The sequence below is a fragment of the Crotalus tigris genome, unplaced genomic scaffold (genome assembly GCF_016545835.1).
Source record: "Crotalus tigris isolate CLP2741 ecotype Arizona unplaced genomic scaffold, ASM1654583v1 scf7180000023617.9722795, whole genome shotgun sequence".
In the NCBI taxonomy this organism is placed as follows: Eukaryota; Metazoa; Chordata; class Lepidosauria; order Squamata; family Viperidae; genus Crotalus; species Crotalus tigris.
The window spans coordinates 8,942,547-8,965,579 of record NW_024100081.1 but is presented as its reverse complement, the minus strand read 5'-3'; the positions used below and the strand labels follow the sequence as shown (position 1 = coordinate 8,965,579).

The window sequence follows — 23,033 nt, the reverse complement described above, 5'->3', positions numbered from 1 at the left end:
AACATAAGAACTCAGTCAAAAAAGAGGAACCAACATCTTCCCTGGTCCAACACCTTAAAGCCACAGGACATGAAATTGACTTTAAAAATACCAGAACCATTGCCAAAAGTGAACATTTTAATAACAGAATAATCAGAGAAGCCATCGAGATAGAAAAACGCCCACACAGCATGAACAAGCGAGATGATACCTCCCGCCTACCAGCCATTTGGAAACCTGCCCTTATTGACAAACGACTCCCTAACCCCAAAATCTTAAACCCCTCTGCAACTCAGACTAACCTGAGCACAACCAAACAGAACACTCCCCCAGCCAATCAGAGCACAGCCAAGCCCCTAACCATTCAGAACACACCTCCACCCAATCAGAACACAGCCAAGCTCCCATCCAATCAGTTCATACCCTCACTGGCAGTTAAAAGGAAGAAACAGCTAAAACCACACATTGCTGCTCAAAGCAAGAAGCTAAAAACACCAGCCTGAAGATGACGAATGTGACTTCGTCGAAACGTTGCCAAGACACTTCCAATTTTACGCGGGAGAAAACCCGAACAACCAAAGACCTATATACAAATACCCGCGAAAACCTCAGAAAACAATATATATATATATATATATATATATATATATATATATATATATATATATATATATATATATATATATTACATTGCTTACTGGTGTACACCGCTTAGAGAGTGCTTGCACTTAAAGCGGTATATAAGTCTCATAAATAAATAGATTGATTGATTGAACCTTTTTTTTTTGCACACGGCGGTGGAGGCCTAAAGCGAAAAGGTTTTATAAAACCCAACTGAAGGCCTAGGGCTGGGGCGATGGTGCACGTGCCCACAGAGAGGGCTCTGAGTGCCATCTGTGGCACGCGTGCCATAGGTTCGCCATCACGGTTATATGCAAATCCTGTGAAATGTGCAATGACCTTTAATTTACTTGCAGGCAGCAACTTTTTACAGTATGCCTTATGGATTTTACAGTTATGGAGCAGATTATTAGCAGTGTGAGAATGAGGTGCCCAACTGCCTAGGATTTATACAATTATCCACGGACATTTCCTTGCTTTGACACTATAGCCCATAATTCCGATCTGCCATCTGAACTACAAGGAAACAGGAAAGAAATAATGAAACACCTTAAGAATACTAATTCTGCAAGAACATAAGTAAAATCCTACAGTAGCCTATTCCACTCTAAATTGGGATAGCTGAGGGAATGGGGGATAAGCTTGAAAGTGGGAACAGGAATAGTGGAAGGAAAACCATATGCACCCATTGCCTGGTAGGCTTTTCAGAAAAAATATATATAAATCAATATCCTGGCTTAATCTGAGTCAAAACTCAGCTTTCTGTCTTGTTTTTTCTAGTCTTCTGAGTTGTTTAAAGTTGCATTTTCATGAAAGCTTTACAAAAGTAAGTTTAATCACGCTTATCCCGTGTGAAGTTGTATAGTTCCTTATTCTTGGAGTACTGATAGCCTCCAATCTATCATTCTAAGCATTTTAATTTATTGACTACGCGGAAGATATATAAAGGAAGTTGGTAATAGATGTTCTGATCTCTTCAAATTAGAGGGAAAATTACAGTCCAAGTCCTATGGCTGGTAAGTACTTATTCTTATTTCTCTTCATCAGAGTAACATCAAGTCTTTTTTTTTTTCTGGCAGGGACACTGCCTTTTTAGGAACAGTGTAACCCCTATAACAACTATGCGTGTGGTGCAGCTGTTACTTATGCACTCCTGCTGGTTTATACATTACCCTCTTCACACACACATCCCAGCAACTTCGCAGCATGTTTAGAAATTCTTTTCTCCAGCTTGCCTGTTGTTCAATTATCTATTTGTTTTGGGGCAGCTCAGTGCAATTTTAATATATTCAAAAGTAATGCCTCCTGGTTTTAAGTGATTTGTCCACCCCATCAGACTGTGGGCTGTGGGAAGCAATATGGACAGTTCACTTCCCTTAATTGTTCTCTTTCCTTCATGGTATTACCATCTTTATTCAACATCCAGTCTTGCTTGAAAATGCAAGAGAACAGAGAAGCTTTAATCTGTCCCAAAAGTATGATGTCTTTTGATTTTCAGAACTAAAAGAGCAATGCTGCTCCATTTAAAAGTATAATGTCACCTAAGCTGGACTTGGATTGGTTCTCCTCCTTTTCCCCTTCTCTATCTCCTTCTTCTCCCCTTCCTGGAATTGCCATTTTGAGAAGTTGTGGTCTCATGTTTCAGTGTTTCTTTTCCTCTCCACTCCCTTGGCTTCTTATTCTGGGCTTATTTTATCATAAATCACAAATAGCTTACAAAGTGTTGAGAAGCAAAGCAACAAGAATGCTTCTAAGAGTTTTTATGCTTTTAAAGGAGCAATCTTCTCTGCAGCTTCAATTGTTTGCTTGCTTTCCAATGACCATAGTTTAAGACTGCAATCTGAGCCTTTCTTAATTGTTTCAGCATGAGTTTCTGTTTCGATAGGTTATGTTCCAAATATCAACCTCTCTGAGCAAGCAAAGGCATAGAGCACTTTTCTTGAACAAAGCAGAATAACTTAATTTTTGCTGCGGCAATTTGCATAGTGAACTCCATAGCTTTTGTATTCTGATTATCAATGATCATCTATTCTACATGACTTAATTGTAGTAGTTATGGTAAGCAAATGCCTGCAGATACTTGTTTTTCCATCCTTTGGAATATTTGGATTAAAACTCATGTTCTGTGATAGTAATAATCAGTATTTCTTTGCTATGCAGCAGCTTCTTGCAACAGCAGCTCTATTCTTTCTTCAAACTGGGAAGAAAGAAAGAAAACACGAGTTTTTTCTTTACCTTCAACATTCTCTGTTTTTGTGACTTAGTTTGTGTCTGCACGGGAGGTAGACAGAGCAGCCATGACTGTCTCATATACCTTGAAAGTGGCCAATGCTCGCTTTGGGGGCTTCTCTAAACTGCTCTTCCGCTGGAAAGGGAGCATCTACAAGCTGCTGTACAAGGAGTTTCTGGGCTTCATTGTTCTGTATGCAGGACTGAGCGCCATTTACCGGTAGGTTGGCAATTATAATGATTCATCAGAGATTAAAACTTACAGGTTTGCAGAACAGATCATTGCACCTTTGTAAGCATCCTCCTGCATATAAACCCTATCCTAAGCAGAAGTCCACGTGAAATGTAATTCTCCTTAACTTCATGAGAAATGCAGAATGTGATGTCTTCCCATAGGTTTTGTGAAATAACTTTCTGACCCTGAAATCTGTGAAGTGCAGTTTGAAAATAGGCGGACAATGTTCATGAGAAGTGAAAATGGATTGGTACAAATTTCCAGTGGTCTTGAGATAATTTACGACAGGATCTTAAAACACAGAACTATAGCCTCACTTTTTATCCAACCCTCTCATAATTTTTTTTTTATTGAAAATTTTTAAAATTTTACAAAAAAAAAAGTTCCCTTCCCCCAACCCTCCCAACCCACCCCAACCCTCCCCCAACCTTCCCAGAGCTGAATACAGGCTTAATTAAAATTTAAAAGAAAAATTTTTAAACACAAATGAACCATATACAAATTTGGTTACAATAATTAAACAAATCATAAAATACTTTAACACCAATACTTAAAAAACAGAAAGAGAAAAAGAAAAGAAACAAGAAGAAGAAAAAAGAAAAGAAAAAAAATTAGAAAAAGAAAAAAAATATCTAAAAAATATCTTAAACTTTAAATATAAATTATTTAAAAGCTAAGTAATATTTTTTTATATCATACTTGTATTGTATAAAATTTATCCATCTTTTCCATACCAAAAGGTACTTCTCTTGCGATTGATCTTTCAAAAAAGCCGAAATCTTTGCCATTTCTGCTAAATAGGAAACTTTAAGAAACCATTCTTGCAAAGTAGGCAAAGATTCCTTCTTCCAGCATTGCCCTACTAACAACCTATCTTGTATAATTTTAAGTTTTACTCTTGGTTTTTTCCCTGCCCAAATAAATTTGTTGATACCCTCCCATAAAATTGATATGTTTGATTAGAGCAGTATTTATCGACCTCAACAAATTTAAGATATCTGGATTTCAACTCCCAGAATTGCCCAGCCAGCATATTGCCTAGATTGGAAAACACTGGTTGGGATGTAACCTGTTTTAGTTATATGGCCCTAGACAGTATACAACAATGCATATGCGCAAACACACACACGTGTGTGCATTAATAAAATCACAGGCTCAAAAACAATATCATAAGATTAGTATGAAGTTATACCAGGATAATAATCCAGTTTCCTAATCATCATTTCATTCCAATAAATGGTAAGACTCCAATTTTGTTTTGTTTCCTCACACATTCAAAGGCTGATGCTCATGAAAACCAAGTGAAGGAGAATTCATTTTCCATTCCTTTTGGAAAACTTCACATTATAAGACTTATTCCTAAAATCTCCACGTCAGGCAGTTTGTCCCAATGGCAGAACTACAGTACGCATTCCCATGATTGGTGAGGTATGATGAGATCATTTTACACAATCAAGGGTTAATTTGACTGTGGCATCTGTCTAGAAGATATATTCAAAAGGGCAAAATGGAGCATCTAAACCAGAGAACCATTCAGTTGAGGAAAGATTTTTTTTCACCACTGTCTTGCCTTAATGCTGCACAGAAAGCCTGTGTGACCGAGACCTTTGTGGACAGAGGGGTGGGGAACTGACAAGTGAGTATCTGACAACAAACACTGGACTCTCCAACCGTGTAGAAAATTGCTATAGTTTATTTTCCCCAGGCTCTTAAGCATTCATGGTCAGGGGTTGTCATTACAAACAGACTCTTTGGAGGCTCAGCTGTCCAAATAAAGAGTTCAAATTGATTTCTCAAAATAAAATATCAAACCAAAGAAATAAATGGGCGTGGAGTCCCTGATCTCTCTGAGCTTGACTGTTTGCTTGCGTATGTTTTATTACTCACCTAGACAACATCAGTTTAGTGTGTGTGGAGTTTGCTCCTGTTTATATAGCTTGCCCTACTGCAGTGTTTCCCAAACTTGACAATTTTAAGGCATGTGGACTTCAACTCCCAGAATTCCACAGCACAGCAACGCTGGCTGTGGAATTCTGGGAGTTGAAGTCCTCATGCCTTAAAATTGTCAAGTTTGGAAAACACTGCCCTACTGGGTTTATCCTTGGTAGTTTCTTGATTAGGGTACTGTTTTCTGCTTGATTGTCTGGTGTTATTCCCTGCTTGCCTGGGTATTAGCTGCTGGAGGAGAGATGTTCTGTGGCTGTGGCAGCAGTAATTTGAGGCTTATTCTCTTCCTCATACAGCAACAGTCGCAATGTAACATATAGTAACAGTAGAATATTTCCCAGAGATGCCGATATTGTGTGTTTAATTTAACTAGCAACTGAAGGGACTTCATCATGAACCCCATAATATGCAAGTGCAAATTTAAAATATATGTTAAGTAAAATTCTAGTTAAGTCCATGGAACGCCATTTTCCATTCAATGGTTAGTTGTGGTACACAGGCACTCTCTTAATATTTTACTATAGTTCTTCTGCAATGAATTATGACCTCTAGTTCAGATTCTACTCACATCAAAATGAACAGATATATCAATATTGCTTTGGGATAGTGAAAACCAATTTTGTTTGTTAGCCACTGTTGGGCAAAACATGAAAAGGCTTCAAGCAGTCTGTTTTAATAAATCTTGAATATCTTGTCTGTTTGGATCTTGAGTAAGTGCCGTGCTAAGATTTGCAACCTGTAGCAGCAGAGTGATCGGAATATCAATGCTCAGTTAAACACTGTTCAACACAACAATGATATATCTCACACAGCTTACAGAAACTGACATATCTTATATCCCCAACAATAAAATATACATACAGTAATGTGATTTGTGGAATAAAATAAACCAGGTGATCATATGATGCTAAGTCAGTGTTTCCCAAACTTGACAATTTTAAGGCATGAGGACTTCAACTCCAGAATTCCACAGCCAGCAACGCTGGCTGTGGAATTCTGGGAGTTGAAGTCCACATGCCTTAAAATTGTCAAGTTTGGGAAACACTGTGCTAAGTCATAAACTACAGTTTACAAACTACAGTGGAACCAAGTCTATGATGAGATTATCACCCAAGTAGACTAAGAGAGAACTTGCTTTGGCAGGAATAGGCAAAAGAACCTCATCTCTTGTTAGTTTAAAGAAGAATATTTAGCATGATACAATCCAAGCTTGGTATTCCTTTCCTCTCTCCCCAGATACCTTCTCAATGAAGATCAAAAACGCCTCTTTGAAAAGGTGGCTAAATATTGCAATCGCTCCACTGACCTCATCCCTCTGTCTTTTGTCCTAGGTAAGATTTATTTACATACTCTTGATGGCACACCTTGCTGTGGTTTCCGTTTATCTGCTTTTATTGGTCAGTTGAAATGGCAGAGATGTGATGAAAGTAACTGGGTAATTTAGAATCCTATATTACTTCTTATAGGTCAAAGGTAGAGTGCATGCTTTGCTTTTAAAAAAAGGCCACAGCCAATTCTGTCTTCTTTAGCTAAGTAGATCCAATAACAAGAAAGATACAGAAGCCCTATGGCCAGACCTAAGAGATAGTTCTGAACTAGGCAGAGAAGTAGTCCAATAGTCCTGCAAATTACTTTACACATTCCTACCTATATATGTTCCTACATGAAAATGTGGGCTTAAAAGTCTAGATGAGAAATGCAAGAGTAATACACAATGATCCTTTGCATCTGGGATTTCCAGTTCAAAGACAGACAAATTGAAGGGTGAAATATCCTATAGTTACCAAGAGTAGAATCCAAAGTTGAAACAGAAATCCAACTTTGTTCATAAATGAACTCTTATGTAAATATAAACTCACATGTAAACATCTTTTCTGTTAAAACATTTTATTTGTTAATAACTAACAATAACAATAATTTGTTGAATTTATATGACTCTTGGCAGTTTATTTATGTTAGGTATGACTATTAGCTTGAAATCTGAGAATTTATTCCTGAATTTAATCTAGATGACTTTAGAATTTAATGATTACAAGAGAGCTGTTTTAGTGTAATGGTTAAGACATCAAGTTAGAAACTGGGAGAGTGTCTGTTCTAGCTCCACCTTGGGCACAAAGCCAACTGGGTGACCTTGGATCATCTCTCTTTCTCTCTCTCTCTCTCTCTCTCTCTCTCTCTCTCTCTCTCTCCCTCCCTCCCTCCCTCCCTCCCTCCCTCTCTCTCTCTCTCTCTCTCTCTCCCCCCCCAATAATAATAAGAAAGCAATGGAAAACCACTGAAATCTTGCCAAGGAAAATGTAGGGACTTGTCCAAGTAGGTTTCTGGAGTATACACAGACTTGAAGGCACACATATAAAAATAATCATCACAAATATAACATGTCAAAGTAAAAAACAAACAAACCAGAATTGATTATTTCCCTCAATCTAATGCCTTCCAGATGTGCTGGGATTACAAATCCAAAATTCCTTTGCAATCTGGAAATCACTAGATTGGAGAAATCTGGATTAGAGTATTAGAGCTTTAAAACTTCCTCATATAGCATCATGTCAACATGTCTCTTCAAAATCAGGAAAATGCCCCAAATTCCTTGTTTCATTTTTATGTCCTTCAAGAGCTAAATGAAAAACTGAACTCTTTGCTTCCCAGTTGTTTCTTTCTGGCTCTCGAAGTGACATTCCTCATCCATAGATGGCAAGAAATTCTGCAGTTCTGGATAGTTGCCTACTTTCCGATGTAACTCCCAAGCCTTTTCTTTCCTTTGAAGCTAGGAAGAAATATCTCCAGGACAATCCCTTTCATTGTGTGGAGCTTTGCCCTCCCCTCCCCTCAACGGCCCCTCTCTTTCCATCCCCAGGGAGACATTTCCCTTGTAAACTCTGGAGTCATAATCCACTGATATCACATGATCTCTCCTGCATACAAAGTGTCCTTTTTAAACTCCAGGGCTAATTAAAGAGGAGGAGATGGGGAAGTAGAACATAGCCACAAGGTAAATGTCAGGGCCCGGGCATGGAAAAAGGGAAGTGAAGGAGGAGAAATCAGGTAACAAATGAAAAGGGAAGTGACAATCTGGTTTAAGAGAATTAATGCCTATATTATACAGAATGAACTTATCCAATGTTTGAGGGCAAATTGACAATATGATGGATCTTGTTTTTCTGCAGTAAAGGACATTCATTTGCAAATTTTGCTCTCAAAAGGACATGAAGAGTAAGTTTTCAGAAATTAGCTGGTATGGTCAGAAAAATCAAGATGGTGCTCTTGATTGTGTGATCAAAGCTCCAGCCTGTGATGAATCTTAAAAATAGAGCATCGATCACATTATAGTGGTCACCTTCTTGTGGTCATAACTATATTGTGGATACCTTGGGTATTAGTTTATTATTGCTAAAAAGAATGAGCCAGGTTGAATGAACAATTCTTCGTAAAGGGCAATTTTTCTTTATTTTAAGTTTGAAGAACTTATGTCATGCTCCAAAATACAGGAAATATATTGCTTTTTTTCAGGAAACCAGGCCTAAATTTGAGCAAATATTGAGAAGAACAATTGTTTGGCATCAGTCCCCATCAAAATGGCTGCTTTAAAATACATCAAGCTTCTCTGTTTATTCTGGTTGTGATTGTTACTATTCTGACTTAGGACTGGCTGAATTTCTTGTATTTTTATTTGAAACAGGAAAGCATTTACTCTAGAAAAGTGAGATTTTTATGGCTAAGACTTTTCACGCAGCTGAAGTTTCAAACCCTTCTAAGCATTTTGATATTGAGCTCTGGTGGCGCAATGATTAGAATGCAGTATTGCAGGCTAACTCTGCCCAAGTCTGGAGTTCAATCTTGATGGGCTCAAGATTGAGTCAGCCTTCCATCTTTCTGAGGTTGCTAAAATGAGGACCCAGGTTTTGGGGGGCAATATATTGACATTGTAAACCACTCAGAGAGTGCTGTATGGAGCGGTATAAAATCTTAGGTGCTATTGCTAATGTTATTGCCATATCTAAACAGAACCATTATTTATGTGCAGTGACTCTGAAGACCTTTGGTGATTGGTCTCTAAGATTTCATTGTGTTAGAGCTATTTTTATCGGGGCTACCAACAGCCAGATGACCACAGATAGCAGCAAAACACACACACACACACACACACACACACACACACACACCTTTGTTTGGTATTTTGCTACCACACATTAATCAACAATCTAATAGTGTTGTAAATCTCCAATTTTATTTTTGTAACTGATTGATTAAGAGCCTTCATCTCCTTTTTGGCATCATTTAAAACCACAAGAGCAAAAAATGTCTAAAAAGCTAGGTTGTCTCAAATTAGACATAAAGCAATAGTTTAAAACAACGATTTAAATAGCCTTTGGATTTGAAATATGTGGAACTCAAACAACAGCTACTCAGTAAAATTGATTACTGCCCCACATCTTTGCACAAGGAACAGGTCCCAGCCCTTATTCTTTTAGGACAATTGAACTTCTCTTTTGGTAGGTTTTTACGTCACACTGATTGTGAACCGTTGGTGGGCCCAATATACCAGCATTCCCCTGCCAGATCAGCTGATGTGTGTCATTTCCAGCAACGTTCATGGGAGAGATGAGAAAGGTCGCATTTTGCGGCGCACACTCATTCGTTACGCCAACCTGTCTTCTGTCCTAATCCTGCGTTCAGTCAGCACCAGAGTGCTTAAGAGATTCCCTACAATGGACCACATCGTGGAAGCTGGTGAGCCTGACTGGGAAGGAAAGATATAAGACTTGAGGGAGTGAGAGTGGATGCGAGAAGCTTCTTACATTGGGGCTATTGCCCGGGGGGGGGGGGGGAAGAGAAAAGCAGGAGGAAAGTCAGTTTTGATCTATCTTTGCAAGTCCTTGCATTGGCTCATCTGCTCAACGGCAGTCTTCTTCAACACCAGCCTTTAGAGGGCACAAGGTTAGGGAGAATTTTTTTAATGCATAATCTTTTTTTTTACTGTATCTCTCTAAGATGTAAAGTTGTCTTAAGGGACATTGCTAAAACTGCTTTGCTAATAGCTAATTTGGAAACTGCATAGGAAAGTCAAGCTGCTTATAATGCATCATGTTCTAAACCAATTTCCCCAATTTGTTGGCCTACAATTCTAGTGGACTTTAACTTCTCAGAATCCCCCAGGCAGATGGGGAAAGGACACTGTACTTTAAATCTTTCAAGAGAGTGGTTTTTGAGAAATTGGAGTGACAAAACAAGAAACTGTGACGGGACCCTTGCATTTTTTTTCAATTTAAACTTCCTCAGTCCATAATATCAACCCCATAATATATAATCCCACCTTTATTATGTTTATAAATTCAGGGCAATGAACATACCTATTCCTTCATTCTAACACAAAGTATTACTGTAATGTGACTGAGTCCATATTTTGAACCTGCTTCCAAGCCAATTTCTACAACTTTCCCATGCCCGCCTCATACAGGTTTTATGACACAGGATGAACGCAAGAAATATGAGAGTCTCCATTCAGACTTCAACAAGTATTGGATCCCCTGTGTATGGTTCACCAATCTAGCTGCTCAGGCACGACGAGAAGGGAGGATCCGCGATGATGTGGCACTCAGATTGCTCATGGATGTAAGTTCAAGGAACAGTGGAGGAGGTTATAAGTACCCAAGTTTAAACTATTCTGATTCTTGTTTTGCATCATTTGCCAGGGTTATTCTTGGCATTCTTGGCATATTCTTACCTTCTTGAGGTCCACTATCTGGCAAAAAAACAAACAAACCCTATTGATCTATATAAATCTAAAGAATATTGTAATTTATATAAAAGTAACTTTGTTGCTTCCTAGGTTATGATTTTAACTTCACATATCTCATCTATGCTGCAAAAAAGCCCCGATTCCATGAATTGGCTGAACATACTTATCTATCTTCTTGTCTATAAGCCTAACGTAAAATTACATTTCAATTTAAAGGAAGCCTCAAATTGCACTTAGCTAAAAGCTGGATATTGCAATACAGGTCAAACTGTTTATCAAAGCTGCAAATTCTGAAGCTTCTGTTTTTTTTCCCATGCAGGAGCTGAATCTCTACCGTGCCAAATGCAGCATGCTTTTTCACTTTGACTGGATCAGTATCCCCCTAGTGTACACACAGGTCAGTACAAGAGGAAACATATAAACATAGCTTGCGTCTGCAGCTACAGCTACCAAAGCAAATAAATAAATAAATAAAGAGCCACGGTAAAATATTTGGAATGTTTCACTGTTTGTAAGTGGGTGGTGGATGTGCATGAAATAAAGGTTTTAAGAAACTCATTTAAATGGGAAAATGGATTGCTTAAAAAAAATTGCTGAGTCCAGTGATACCCAGTGATGATGTCTAATACCAGACGTAAATGCCATCTTTTCCACAGGTGGTCACTATAGCTGTCTATTCTTTCTTTGCATTTTGTGTGGTTGGTCGTCAGTTTCTGGATCCAGCTCATGGTGAAGAACTAGACATGTATGTTCCCTTGCCCACACTCCTACAGTTTTTCTTTTATGCTGGGTGGCTGAAGGTGAGAATGTTGGCTTCTAGCAAATAGTTTGACGTTTTTTATATTACAGTAATAATTTAATAAAAATAAAATAGCTCAAAGTACTCTTGCCATATGACCTGTCCTACTGGTACTGTACAGTTCTTAAATAGATTGCGCAAACTCTCACTTTAGAGCTTTCATACCAGTTTTTTCCACAAATGGAGTCACTATACTTAAAATATAGTGACACCATTGGTGGAATAAACTGGTACGAAATAAACCAGAAGCTCAAAACACTGTCAGGATCTTGAATGAAACATTAGACAGCCTATCCCACATTCCCCCCCCCCCAGTGAAAGTTTACTGAATCTTATCAACTATCCTTTCTTCTTCGGGCAATAAGATGTAGCTTGTGAAGCTCAACTTTTTAATGTTTTTAAGTTGCATCACAATCTATACAACTTTCATTTATTTCTGTTTAACAGAATGCCTTTGGACTGTTAAGGTACGGTAATGTTTTTGCTACATAGCTAGCCTTTATGTATAGCTACAGATTAAGATTTACAAAACTACTGTTCATTTTAAGCAGATTCACAGCTATCTTCAAAATATTGAATAAGTGTTCCCTCCCATATAGGTGGCTGAACAAATAATTAACCCTTTTGGAGAGGATGATGATGATTTTGAAACTAATAAATTGATAGACAGAAACTTTCAGGTGAGTCTTATATAAATACATAAAATAGGAAATGTGCTACTTAAATGAGGCACAAATTTTACCTGGTCTAGAAACTGGTGCACTAGGATGTTAACTATTGCTAGTGATTTAAAATGTCCTTATGGCAGCTACAACAGCATGAAATTAATCTGGGAAATCTGGGTAATCCTAGCCTTTCTCAACCCGATGCTGTCAGATGTTTTTAATTTCACACCATATGGCAAAATGGCACCAAAAGCCTATCGTAAGAATAACTTCAATAATCTGGAGAGCATTGTTGATTCGGACAGCCAACCAAATTGCTCTGAGTCCCAACATGTCTGCTTTTTGTTTTTTTCTAACTCTGTGAAAGCAGACATTAAAAGGACAATTACGCAAATCAAAGATTTGAATCTAACATTAAAGCACAATAATTAACAGACATTTAGAGTTTCACCAGCTACTCTTTAAAAACAGAAGAATTCTCTTTTTTGGCTAGGTATCATTGCTTTCAGTGGATGACATGTACCAGAACTTGCCTCCAACCGGGAAGGACAAATACTGGAATGAATCTACAGCTCAACTACCCTACACAATGGCCACAATGGCAGAGACCTTGAAACCTTCCTTCATGGGCTCCACCTTTGATATGCGGTAAGTTCAACTGCTAAATGTGTTGGTTGTCAGACAACTTATCTATCGAGGTTGGCAAATATGACAACTGCCTGGTAGAATCATAGCCTCTGCCTTTGTGAACCTCCTCATCCAAATTGATAACTTGATAGATATAAACTCTCATGTAACCTATGAATATTCATGCCTTCATAAAAACTTTGGATAATTATCATATCAAAGCAAGATAATTTATTCTTTCCAATTCCTATCCTGGAAAATTTCTAATTTTCTAAAGAACTGAACATTGGAAGTTGGGGGGGGAGGAAGTTTCTGCTTGAAATAAATTTTAAGGAAATTGAAGAGGAATAAACAGCATGATTGACATTCATGAAAGCATCAACAAGCACGGTAACAAGGCAATTGATTGATACCAGTTGTAAACCAAATGATGCAACACTCCTCCTAAATACTCAGATGAAACCTGATAACACTTTTTGCAACTAATAAATGTTATTAAAAGATATAAGCTTCCATGACTTGCAGCTTGCTTTAACCGATGCACCAGACTGAATTTTAACCAGACTACCACAGCTCTCCTACAATCCCATATGTCCACTGACATTTTCCTTCAAGATATCATTGAATTCTCACTTTCATAAGCTATAACTACCATGTCTTCCATGAAGTTTAGGACAATGGAAATTAAAACCCAAGAGCAGCTTATTGATTTCTTATATTTCACTGTAATGTTTTGTTTTTTTTTCAAAGAGAAAATCTTAACAGTTATCTCAGTTTTCCAATTTATCAAAACTGTAGCTTTATATTATTTCCACTTCAATATTGTAATGTTTCTTCCCGCTTCCATTTACATTTGGAGGTTTTTAGCTTCTTGGGAGCCTTTCCCAGGAAATTCAATTGTAAAATAGTAAAGAATCAATATTCTCACCCAGTTTCAAACATGCTGTTTACGATGCCTTAGATCAGTGGTTCTCAACCAGTGGGTCGGGACCCCATTTGGGGTCGAACGACCATTTCACGGGGGTCGCCAAACAACGCAGTCCGCCATTTCCCCCCCCCTTTTCCTTAGCTGTGCTACTCCCTTTTATTCTATTGGCTTTTGAAATTGTATTTGTACAGGCTGTCTCTGCCCTGCTGAGCCCGCCAAAAGTCCCATTCTGCAAACGGTGCTGCACCAGTTGAGTAGTCCTCAACTTACGACCGGTTGAGTAGTCCTCGAATTACGACCAGTTGGGGGTCGCGGTATTAAAAAGGTTGAGAACCACTGCCTTAGATAGTGCTTTTTTTTCTCCTTTGGTCGTCAGCAGCTAATAACTGGCCACAGGAATGTAGCCGGTCTTTCCCTTGCCGGTTTGGAGGGCTTTCCTTGGATTGAATGGAAAGACTGCCGTCTCTCCGTGATCAACCAAGCACCTCTCCTTTTCACTGCCTCTTTGGGGTGATTTTAGATCCTTTTTAGGGCCTCCACCACGGCGAAATCGGGCGCGGAAGGCAGAGCCCTGCCTTTTTGCGTCCATCTCACCACGACACAAACCAGAAGTCATCTGTGCAATTAATCTTAAACTGACACAGAAATATAGCTAATACTGAGGTTTCACATAAGGCAACATGATCCTGCAAATAAAAACAAATTCTACATTAAAGCAAATTCTACATTTACCAGAAGGGCACTAAGAACACATGGAATTATGTGAAATTTCAGACACTTCCCACAGGTGGCAGTGTATAGCACAGGTATTCTATTGTACTCAACAGATTCCCTCCAAGAAGCAATTGTGGCTGGAATACTCTACTGTGGAGTATGCCACAGCATAGGTGCTCCACTATAGATCTGTCCTTCCTTAGTTCTCGAAGAATCATCTCAAGTTCAAATATACTAAAGGAGTTACTAGCTGGGGTCAGACCATAAATTTCTATCACTTGGCTTAATCAATGTACTTAATTCAGTGAATTTCTACTGAAATCAGTAAAATATGATCAGTCAATTTATTGCTTCACAAATGAAGGCAAATATACGTGTCCCAGATTAATGTGAGATTGAATTTGGGTCGGTCAAATGTGACTATGTAGGGCAAACGGAGTGGACACTAACCACCAGATTGCAAGAACGTAAGCAAGCGGTCAGACGAGGAGAACCTATCTCATTGGTAGCCTCACAGTGCAATGAACAAGGACACTCATTTAATTTTGCAGCTGCTAAGATCATTGGTCATGCAGGCAGCCAGGGAAATGATTGAAACCTGGGAAATGGGCCCCTTGTCAGTTAACAGGAGTGCTGAATTATCATCAGCCTATCAAATACTTCGGAGATGAGGGGTTGGCTGCACAAGGAAACAACAGCCAATCACTAGCCATCAACATACCAATCAGCCAATAGGAAGGCACTATCCCTGCAATTGGTCAGTTGATATGAAATCGTGAATTATTTTTCATTTCACTCAGTTGTGCATATGCTAAATCATCTTTTCCCCTTTTGTGTAGGATGAGTGATGACCCAGAGCAGAACCAGCAGGTCGATGCATCACCCAGTATGAACCGCATACAGACCCCCTTGCTCAGCCGCTTTTATGCTGCTGCTGCCTCTCCAGCAATTAGCCTCAAAAATTTTGGGAAGGGCAACCGGATTTCCCACCCTCAGTTACTGCGCTTGAGATCCGAGGGTATCTTTCCTTCTGCCAGTCCCAATTTCAATCGCAGAGAAGATCCAGATGCTGTTGGCCGTATCGACGAGGAAGAAACAGAGGATGAGGAAACCAGAATTAACGAGACCTGTGCTCCTCTCAGTGCAGAAATAGAGAGAAAAGATATACCCATTGTTACTGTGATAGGATCCCTAGATGACAGCATCAGCAGTACTGAGCAGCCCTCTAGCTAAGGTCAACAGATAACCAAGATTTCTAGCTGCAATTGTTTGTTGATCAACTGTGGAGAGTGTTTCAAAAGTTGTATTTTTACAAATTACAGATCCTTCCCATTTTAACCAGCATACGGACAAGTGAGATAAATTTCTGAACTCCTAGGAAAGTAAAAAAAATAAAATAAAATTTACCAGGACATAAAAGTGGGTTCCTATGTTCGCCTTCCAAGAGTCACCTCCTTTATGGTAAACACATTGCCATTTCTCTGGCCATAGGCCCCTTTTCACTCAAAATTAACCTAGCATGTTGCTCAGAACCTAACCTTTGTGCCTTCTGTATTTAGCCTTCTGAGTTCTTCGTGTCAGATGTATTTACAGAGATACCAGTTATGTATTTTCTTTAATACATTTAATGCCATAACCAAATTTTGTTTATCTTATGATTAATAAAATAATCTTTTAAAAGTGTGTGTTCTGAAACTTTTTTATGATATAGGTATCTGAAGAATATTGAAATCCAGATGAGCCAAATATTCAACTAGGAAGATATTTTGTGTTAATAATTCTTAATTTATTTCATTGGAATCCATGCAATTTTGAGAATTCAGCAGCATAACCTTATTTATTCAGAAGTAAATCACACGACTCTCAAGTGAAACTGACTCAATAACATTAAAATTGTGACAAGGAGAAAAATGAGGGCACTGAAAAATAATAAGCTTCAGGCTAAATATAAAAGTTCTCTCAATGAAGGAGCAACACTTAGATTTGCTTAATATTATTTTCCAGTTGCTCAATTTTCCTTACACATTCGCCAAGCTTTCCATCAACTTATACTTCAGTAGCTGTATAGTTTAATTTCACACACGGTTTAAGCCAGTGGTGGTGAACCTATGGCACGGGTGCCATAGGTTCACGTGCCCTCTCTGTGGGCACGTGTGCCGTCGCCCAGTCCTAGGCTTTCAGCTGGGTTTTATAAAACCTTTTCGCTTTAGGCCTCCTCCGCCGTGTGCAAAAAAAAGAAGGTTCAGTCAATTTCAACTTCTCGCAGAAAAAAAAAAGATCTTGCAAAGTTGGAATTGACTGAACTTTTTAGTCGCACCCAGTCTACCGTTACCACTCCAACCATGCCCCCCCCCAGCCAATGGGCCACACCCACCCGGCACCCAATGCATAAGTGGGTTTTGGGTTGCAGTTTGGGCACTCGGTCTCTAAAAGGTTTGCCATCACTGGTTTAAGCATTTCTAAACATCTACCCCATCGTGCCTCCATTTTCAACTGGGGAATGGCAGCAACAGGTCTTCTCCCAAATAAAAATGTAACAAGTTTAGAAAACGAAATAGCTTTCGAAAGGATCAGTAAGAGAAAGTATCAGTGAGTATTGTTTTTCTCGGGGCTGCAGTTAAGTCATAGTTTGGCCTACAAGGAAACACATTGGCGCCAGAGTGAAGCAAGCCCAAACTTTCTTCCCAACATGAGGTCTACAGTCCACAATATTCGTATAAATTCCACTCCAGCGCTGACCACCCATATACTACTTGTTCTAATGCCCCTAAATAACCACACTAATAATTTATAACAAGACTCTTGAGATATTTATTAAGCCTGTTAAGATACAATAAATGGGTTCATTTGCCTTTTCTGGCTTTGATCTTTCTCAGATAGAATTCTAGCTCCTTGCCTTCCAGAATGTAGCCATCTGCTCGGCCACACTGTCCAGGTCTGGAGGCAATGCAAGCTGAAAAAGGAAAGGACAAAATTAAATGAAAAAGTGTCAATTAAGACCAGTGAATAAGCTTCTTTAAATGCAAAACCTTTCTTGCTATTAACTCCATATTAACACAATTATGGTCATCTTCTCACTAAGTGTACGCCTTTAAAAATTTAACGGCCTTCCCACAGATGAAGTGACCTTCAGAAGTTGAAATGTCACCACTCACATTCAGCAGCAGAACTGGACAAAGTTTTCATCACAAGGTCAACTTCAAATCCCTGGTCAATTATGCAGGATAACATGGTGATCACTTGACACTTGAATTCCTGGTTCTAACTTGTATAAAGTATCAACAACTAGAAAATAGCTCTAACAATTGTCAAGCTAAGTATTATTCCAAGAGTTGAAACAAGTAAATCCTGTCCTAAAGATGCTACAGATTTCTGTCAACTCTGAGTATAGACTGCCACCATCACATAATTTATCAAAATTGTACATCTGTGTAAATCTTCTGCTGTGCCTATCAAGCTTAGTTGTCTGTTTTTTTACATCTTACCAAGTAGCTTTCCTTGTTGGAACTGTTCCTCCAGGAGGCTACTGATCTTGGCATTCTTTTTCCGCTCATCATACTTCTTCTGAATTTTCTTTGAACGTTTTTTGTTTAAAATTTCTTCCTCCTCAGGAGTCTGGAAGGAAAGCAGAAGTGGCGGTTACTTCCCACAACTCCACAAACACCTGGAACATTCAGCACATTTTGGGGTTGCAAGATTAAAAACTAGCATTGAACAAAGCATTTTGTGCATAAACTCTTTTGCACATAAAAAAACAACTTGTTCTATGCCTAGACCAGTGTTTCCCAAACTTGACAATTTTAAGGCATGTGGACTTCAACTCCCAGAATTCCACAGCCAGCGTTGCTGGCTGTGGAATTCTGGGAGTTGAAGTCCTCATGCCTTAAAATTGTCAAGTTTGGGAAACACTGGCCTAGACCAAAAATGTGTTATGTGTGTCAAGTGGAAGGGAAAAGATGACTGAGGAGAGAGAGGCCACCCTGTCTGGTTGGATATACTGCGAAGTCTGATTAGCTTTGGTCACTTGCCAATTTTCCACAACTTGAACAGTAGTTTATTCAACCAGCCTATCTCTCTCATTTTCCAAGCACCATTTTTTTTCTTCACCTGCAGCTACCGATGCCCACTTCCTTGTAGTCAGGAAAGAATTGGAAATACGAGAACGCCAATTAGAAGTGCAGGGTCTGAATAAACACACTGATAGTGGCAGTCAAGGGAAGGTGCTAAGAATTTACAAATAATGTACACACATAGGCAAGAGGTATAGATGTGAGGTGCACAGGTCTTGTCCTACTCATCCCATCGAACGTCTCCATATTTTGTTTCAGCCAATACCCAGGGCAATCAAAATGCTTTGGGTTTTGCCAAATTGCAGCCTACCCAGAATGGTTTGGCAGAATTACTGAAGCAAACTATTTGTTTGGGTTTGCGCATACTAATACAATCTATACAGTATGACCAGGGTCCTGAACTCTTTGCTACTTTAAAACAATTTTGAAAAAAATTGAGATCTAAGCACTGATGGGATAACAGACTATAAGCATTTTCCAATCTACAACCCAAAATAATTTATAGAATCCTTTTTATTAAAAACATTTGCTTCCGTGCTTCAGCGCTAAGATGCTCTAAATTGGAAAGCGACCCTACACAGCTTGGTCTCATGTCTTCTTCAGATCAGTAAATATGCCATCACTCTCCTTCAGCAGCAGAACTGGTTAACAGTATCATCATCAGAAGACAAAAATATTTTTAAACCTCTGAGTAGAGTATTTTTACCTACCAGCTTGGCGCCCTTTTTGCGCCCAAGGGGCAAGGCATAGTGGGCCTCATACCAGTGTCGGTATGGTGTGCTGTCAATAAGGACAATGCAGTTTTTGACCAGGGTCTTTGTGCGCACCAACTCATTATTGGATGCATTGTACACTACATCAATTATTCTGGTTTTGCGGGTACAGCCTGTAACAAAAGGAATGTATTTTTCAAGCATAAAAAAATAACTGAATGGTATAAGAATCTCATGGACAGAAAAAAATAGGCCTTCATATTGTGCAGGGACTGCTTCCATTTCCAACCCCCCCCATTTAAAACAATAAAAAGCAGAATTTAAAGAATAAAGAGAATTTACAAACTACAAAGTAGATATGACTCTGCAAACTAAAATGACTGGAAAATATGAAGATATTTGCAAACAGCATGATGACCCTGCAACACAAGCTTACCCCCTTTACACATATGTGTAACATCACTGATGATGATGCAAAGGGCGTCAAGCTTTGTATCTCCGCAAAACATCATAATCAGCACTCTAGTTCATCTTATATTACATCTTTCAGCAGCCCCAATAATGCCCTCATAACCAAGTTCAATAACAAATATGAACTAAAGTAAATACGGAATCTGCAGTGGAGTATTAACCTCACCAACCAAATACAACACCAGGATTATGAATTGACCAATTAGGTACACCTGAGTAGGTACAAAGCTACGCTCTTAAGGAAGCCTGCAGCCCTTCCCTCCCCCAAATACTAGTGGGGTAGCAAACTAAACATGCAAATGTTCAAATTCATTGTATGGTTGTTCTTATACTTGTACCATCTACAGCAGACATGTCAAACTTGCGATGTCAGCGTATCAGGACGGTTTTGCCATTGCCGGCAATGGGGTGGTGCGGCTTCTGCGTGACACGTCCACCCCGTGGGCCGGCAGTTTGACACCCCTGATCTACAACATTGTCTCTTCATCACTAAATAACAGCCTTTAAATCCATGCTGCTTGTTTAAAGTAAGCTAATGTTTTTCATTATTTCTATCTCAACCCCTCAGTTTTTACCAGTCTTGAACGATACCTTTCAAGCTTATATAAACAATTTGTCTCCCCTTTAACATTCCTATAGCAACAGTGCATACATACTCAGGGTAACTATGACACTCTTATCACTGAGAGCTAGGAATTCACCATAGCTCTCTTAAGGTCAAAGTTATCATCACAGTTTTCTTATTTGTGCTTTTTGGTTACTAACCCCCCCCACCCGCCAAGCTAATACTCTACAGAACATCTACTTCACACTTACATTCAGATCCCCAAGAGAAGTTTCCAACATCCAAACGGAGAGCACGGTATTTTTTATTGCCACCACGAACTCTTACTGTATGTATTCTTCTGGGGCCAATCTGTAACAAAGTACCACAGGTTTGTTCAGATGCAGCAATTCATGGAACTAAAATCTTGCCTCAAATGCCCATCCTACACGGCAACATGGTCAGTGTAACTATGACAACCCCTAGCACTGGTGACTGTGAAGAAGACCAGAACAGTCTACACACCCACCTAAGGTGTACTTCTCATCACTCCAGTTGCCTCCACATCAAGTATTTCCAAACTAAAGCACTATGCAGTTATCTCAACATGACCAGGAATTTCAAATTAAAGATATGGTGCCCCGATTAAGCATTCCACCATGCACACCCAACACTTGGTTATACCTAAAGTAACTTATATCTGCTTTACACATAAACAAACATCAAACATTACTAACTAGAAATAAAATGGTACTGCAATTAAATTTAGAGACACACTAATTATAACAGATAGTTCTTAAAAACACATGTGTGCATAACCCATACTATTATTTTATCAGAAACAGTTGTGTTACAAACATCATATAAAACATTTATCTTTTACCTCATGGGTCTTCAAACTTGGCCCTTTTATGATTTGTGGACTTCAACTCCCAAAATTAACAAACTTCTGATTATTTGCTATTAATACAGTATTCTGGATTAGTCAAGACTAGAGCAAAGCACACTTGAATTAAAGTTTCTACTTGTTCCTTCTGCCTGGAGGGAGGGCTTCCCAGCTGGCCTACAGCAATTCACATTATTCAGGAAACATACACCCCTTAAATACTTTACTCCTACTGAGAGTAGTCTGAACTCTTTCCAAACATTCTCCCCCTCAACAATTAATCGCCCGTACTTTGGTATTGGCAGGAGGTCGTCCCAACTCATACTTTCTTTTCTTATGGTAGGGCTTCCGCTTTCCCCCGGTCTTGCGGCGTTTGTGCCAATTATCCCTGGAGATACCTGAGTAAAGAGAAAAAAAAAATCAAACGAAATAGATGCATTAAGTATGGTCCCTAAACTTGTCCGTCTATGGCTTGGAGGAGTTGCTTATGCCCAGGGTCGCTCAGTTCTCCAAGGTAAGTTTCCGCATGGCTTACTTGGCCCTAATGCAGCAGTGGAAGAAGTTTCATCATTGCAACGTCGGGCAAATGGACACAAAGGGGCTTTAGGCGAGAAAGCACTTTTGCTCCAAGCAGTTCCCTCGCTCATGAAGAAGAGGTAACTACCGCGGCCACACAGCAAAGGCCGAAGAGGATCCAAAGCAGGCCGAATCGCAGTTGCTCCACAAAACCGACCGGAATATCGCGCGCGTTTAACGGGGTAAACATCTTTCTCTCGGTTACCCGACTGCGAGCTCCGCGGGGAGGCCTAGCGGGGCGGATGGCGGCGGATGAAACCACGACCTCCCTCTCCATCTGGCAACTCACCCATCCTGCTCCGAGGCGCCGACTGCAAAAAGAAGGACGCAAAGCATTTCGGGGCGGTTTGTTCCACGGGAAATCTCGCGGCAAGAGTGTCTCGTCTCAACTGACGCGCGTCGTTGCGTCATTAAAGTGGGACGTTAAAAAAGAGGAGGAGGAGGCGGGTGGTTGTAGGACGTTGATAAGCTTGACCGGGCGTGGACGGTTTCTTTATGGTCTGTGTGAAAAGAAGCGAATTCGGTGTACTCGGCTTGTTTTTCAGATAATTGCTCGACAGGGGGACGGGCTGCAAGTTCTTTATGATTGTGAGGCTGTTATTTGGCAGGGATCGTTTTTGAGAGGAACGTGCTGCACTTGCTGCTTGGATCGGGAGGTTTCCAGTAACTGATCATCAGTTTTCTACACGGTGTTAAGGCACAAGATACAGTGTAAAAGAGAGACGTTAAACAGTTGTAAACGATATGCAACGAAGCATATAGATCAGGGGTAGGCAACCTTGGCTCTTTTATGACTCGTGGACCAACTTCCATGCTGGCTCAGGAATTGTGGGAGTTGAAGTCCACGAGTCATAAAAGAACCAAGGTTGCCTACCCGATATAGATGGTTGTAAAAGTAAACTAATAACGAGTGTAGTTTATTGTGTTAGACCTATTATACTGGACCGTCAGTCTTCGGGAGATCGCTGTAAACAGATTAAATTCTTCGCCATCACGTACATTAAAGTGTATAGTCTGCAGGATTTTTGCAGCTGAGCTCTGGCCTTGGGAGTGAAATTTGCCTGTTTTCTTCTGCTATTTCAAAACATTAGTAGATCTATCTTGGCTCTCAAATAGCCTCTTAATTTAAAATGACCACTTATAAATATTAATAAACAAGACATCACTAGGGCGTAAGTCATAGCGAGTGCAAGTGGTTAGATGCCTTTGTCCAATAGTGAAAAATCTTAGGACTAGACCTGGGTAGAATTTAAGTAGGAGATACCAGGTGCTGTGGACTCGTAAGGTGA

General features: G+C 39.5%; 2 protein-coding genes and 3 non-coding genes across 6 annotated transcripts; 1 reads left to right on the top strand and 4 right to left on the bottom strand.

Moving 5' to 3' along the window:
- Window positions 1-844: 844 nt before the first annotated feature.
- On the top strand, window positions 845-16,164 carry BEST4 (bestrophin 4). 2 transcript variants are annotated; one of them, XM_039319902.1, is made up of 10 exons: window positions 845-1,616; window positions 2,865-3,049; window positions 6,248-6,342; window positions 9,509-9,742; window positions 10,470-10,624; window positions 11,071-11,148; window positions 11,408-11,551; window positions 12,150-12,230; window positions 12,709-12,863; window positions 15,324-16,164. In XM_039319902.1, the coding sequence occupies exons 2-10, from the start codon at window positions 2,898-2,900 to the stop codon at window positions 15,715-15,717; spliced, it is 1,488 nt and encodes a 495-aa protein (XP_039175836.1). In that variant the 5' UTR covers window positions 845-1,616; window positions 2,865-2,897; the 3' UTR covers window positions 15,718-16,164. The 2 variants fall into 2 exon arrangements, with proteins under 2 accessions (XP_039175836.1, XP_039175837.1); XM_039319903.1 differs by lacking the exons at window positions 845-1,616; window positions 2,865-3,049; window positions 6,248-6,342 and adding an exon at window positions 7,332-8,056.
- A 1,107-nt stretch (window positions 16,165-17,271) lies between these two features.
- Window positions 17,272-22,164, bottom strand: RPS8 (ribosomal protein S8). The gene is made up of 6 exons (XM_039319904.1): window positions 22,034-22,164; window positions 21,460-21,566; window positions 20,555-20,654; window positions 19,265-19,440; window positions 17,970-18,099; window positions 17,272-17,437 (listed from the first exon to the last, which is right to left on the bottom strand). Exons 1-6 carry the CDS (start codon window positions 22,035-22,037, stop codon window positions 17,328-17,330), a joined length of 627 nt encoding a protein of 208 aa, XP_039175838.1. The 5' UTR covers window positions 22,038-22,164; the 3' UTR covers window positions 17,272-17,327.
- Window positions 17,610-17,678, bottom strand: LOC120297432. Its single transcript, XR_005553796.1, has one exon. It is a non-coding gene; the product is annotated as a small nucleolar RNA SNORD38 (small nucleolar RNA).
- On the bottom strand, window positions 20,738-20,839 carry LOC120297433. Its single transcript, XR_005553797.1, has one exon. It is a non-coding gene; the product is annotated as a small nucleolar RNA SNORD46 (small nucleolar RNA).
- On the bottom strand, window positions 21,663-21,746 carry LOC120297431. Its single transcript, XR_005553795.1, has one exon. It is a non-coding gene; the product is annotated as a small nucleolar RNA SNORD55/SNORD39 (small nucleolar RNA).
- Window positions 22,165-23,033: the final 869 nt, after the last annotated feature.

What these genes read in the sequence shown, in the direction of transcription:
- BEST4 (XM_039319902.1), top strand. Translation starts at nt 2,898, where the DNA reads ATGACTGTCTCATATACCTTGAAAGTGGCCAATGCTCGCTTTGGGGGC. An exon ending in GGACCACATCGTGGAAGCTG is followed by an intron (nt 9,743 to 10,469) that starts GTGAGCCTGACT and finishes CGCCTCATACAG; the next exon opens with GTTTTATGACACAGGATGAA. An exon ending in CACTCAGATTGCTCATGGAT is followed by an intron (nt 10,625 to 11,070) that starts GTAAGTTCAAGG and finishes TTTCCCATGCAG; the next exon opens with GAGCTGAATCTCTACCGTGC.
- RPS8 (XM_039319904.1), bottom strand. An exon ending in GCAAAAAGGGCGCCAAGCTG is followed by an intron (nt 18,100 to 19,264) that starts GTAGGTAAAAAT and finishes CTTTCCTTCCAG; the next exon opens with ACTCCTGAGGAGGAAGAAAT. An exon ending in CCAACAAGGAAAGCTACTTG is followed by an intron (nt 17,438 to 17,969) that starts GTAAGATGTAAA and finishes TTCCTTTTTCAG; the next exon opens with CTTGCATTGCCTCCAGACCT.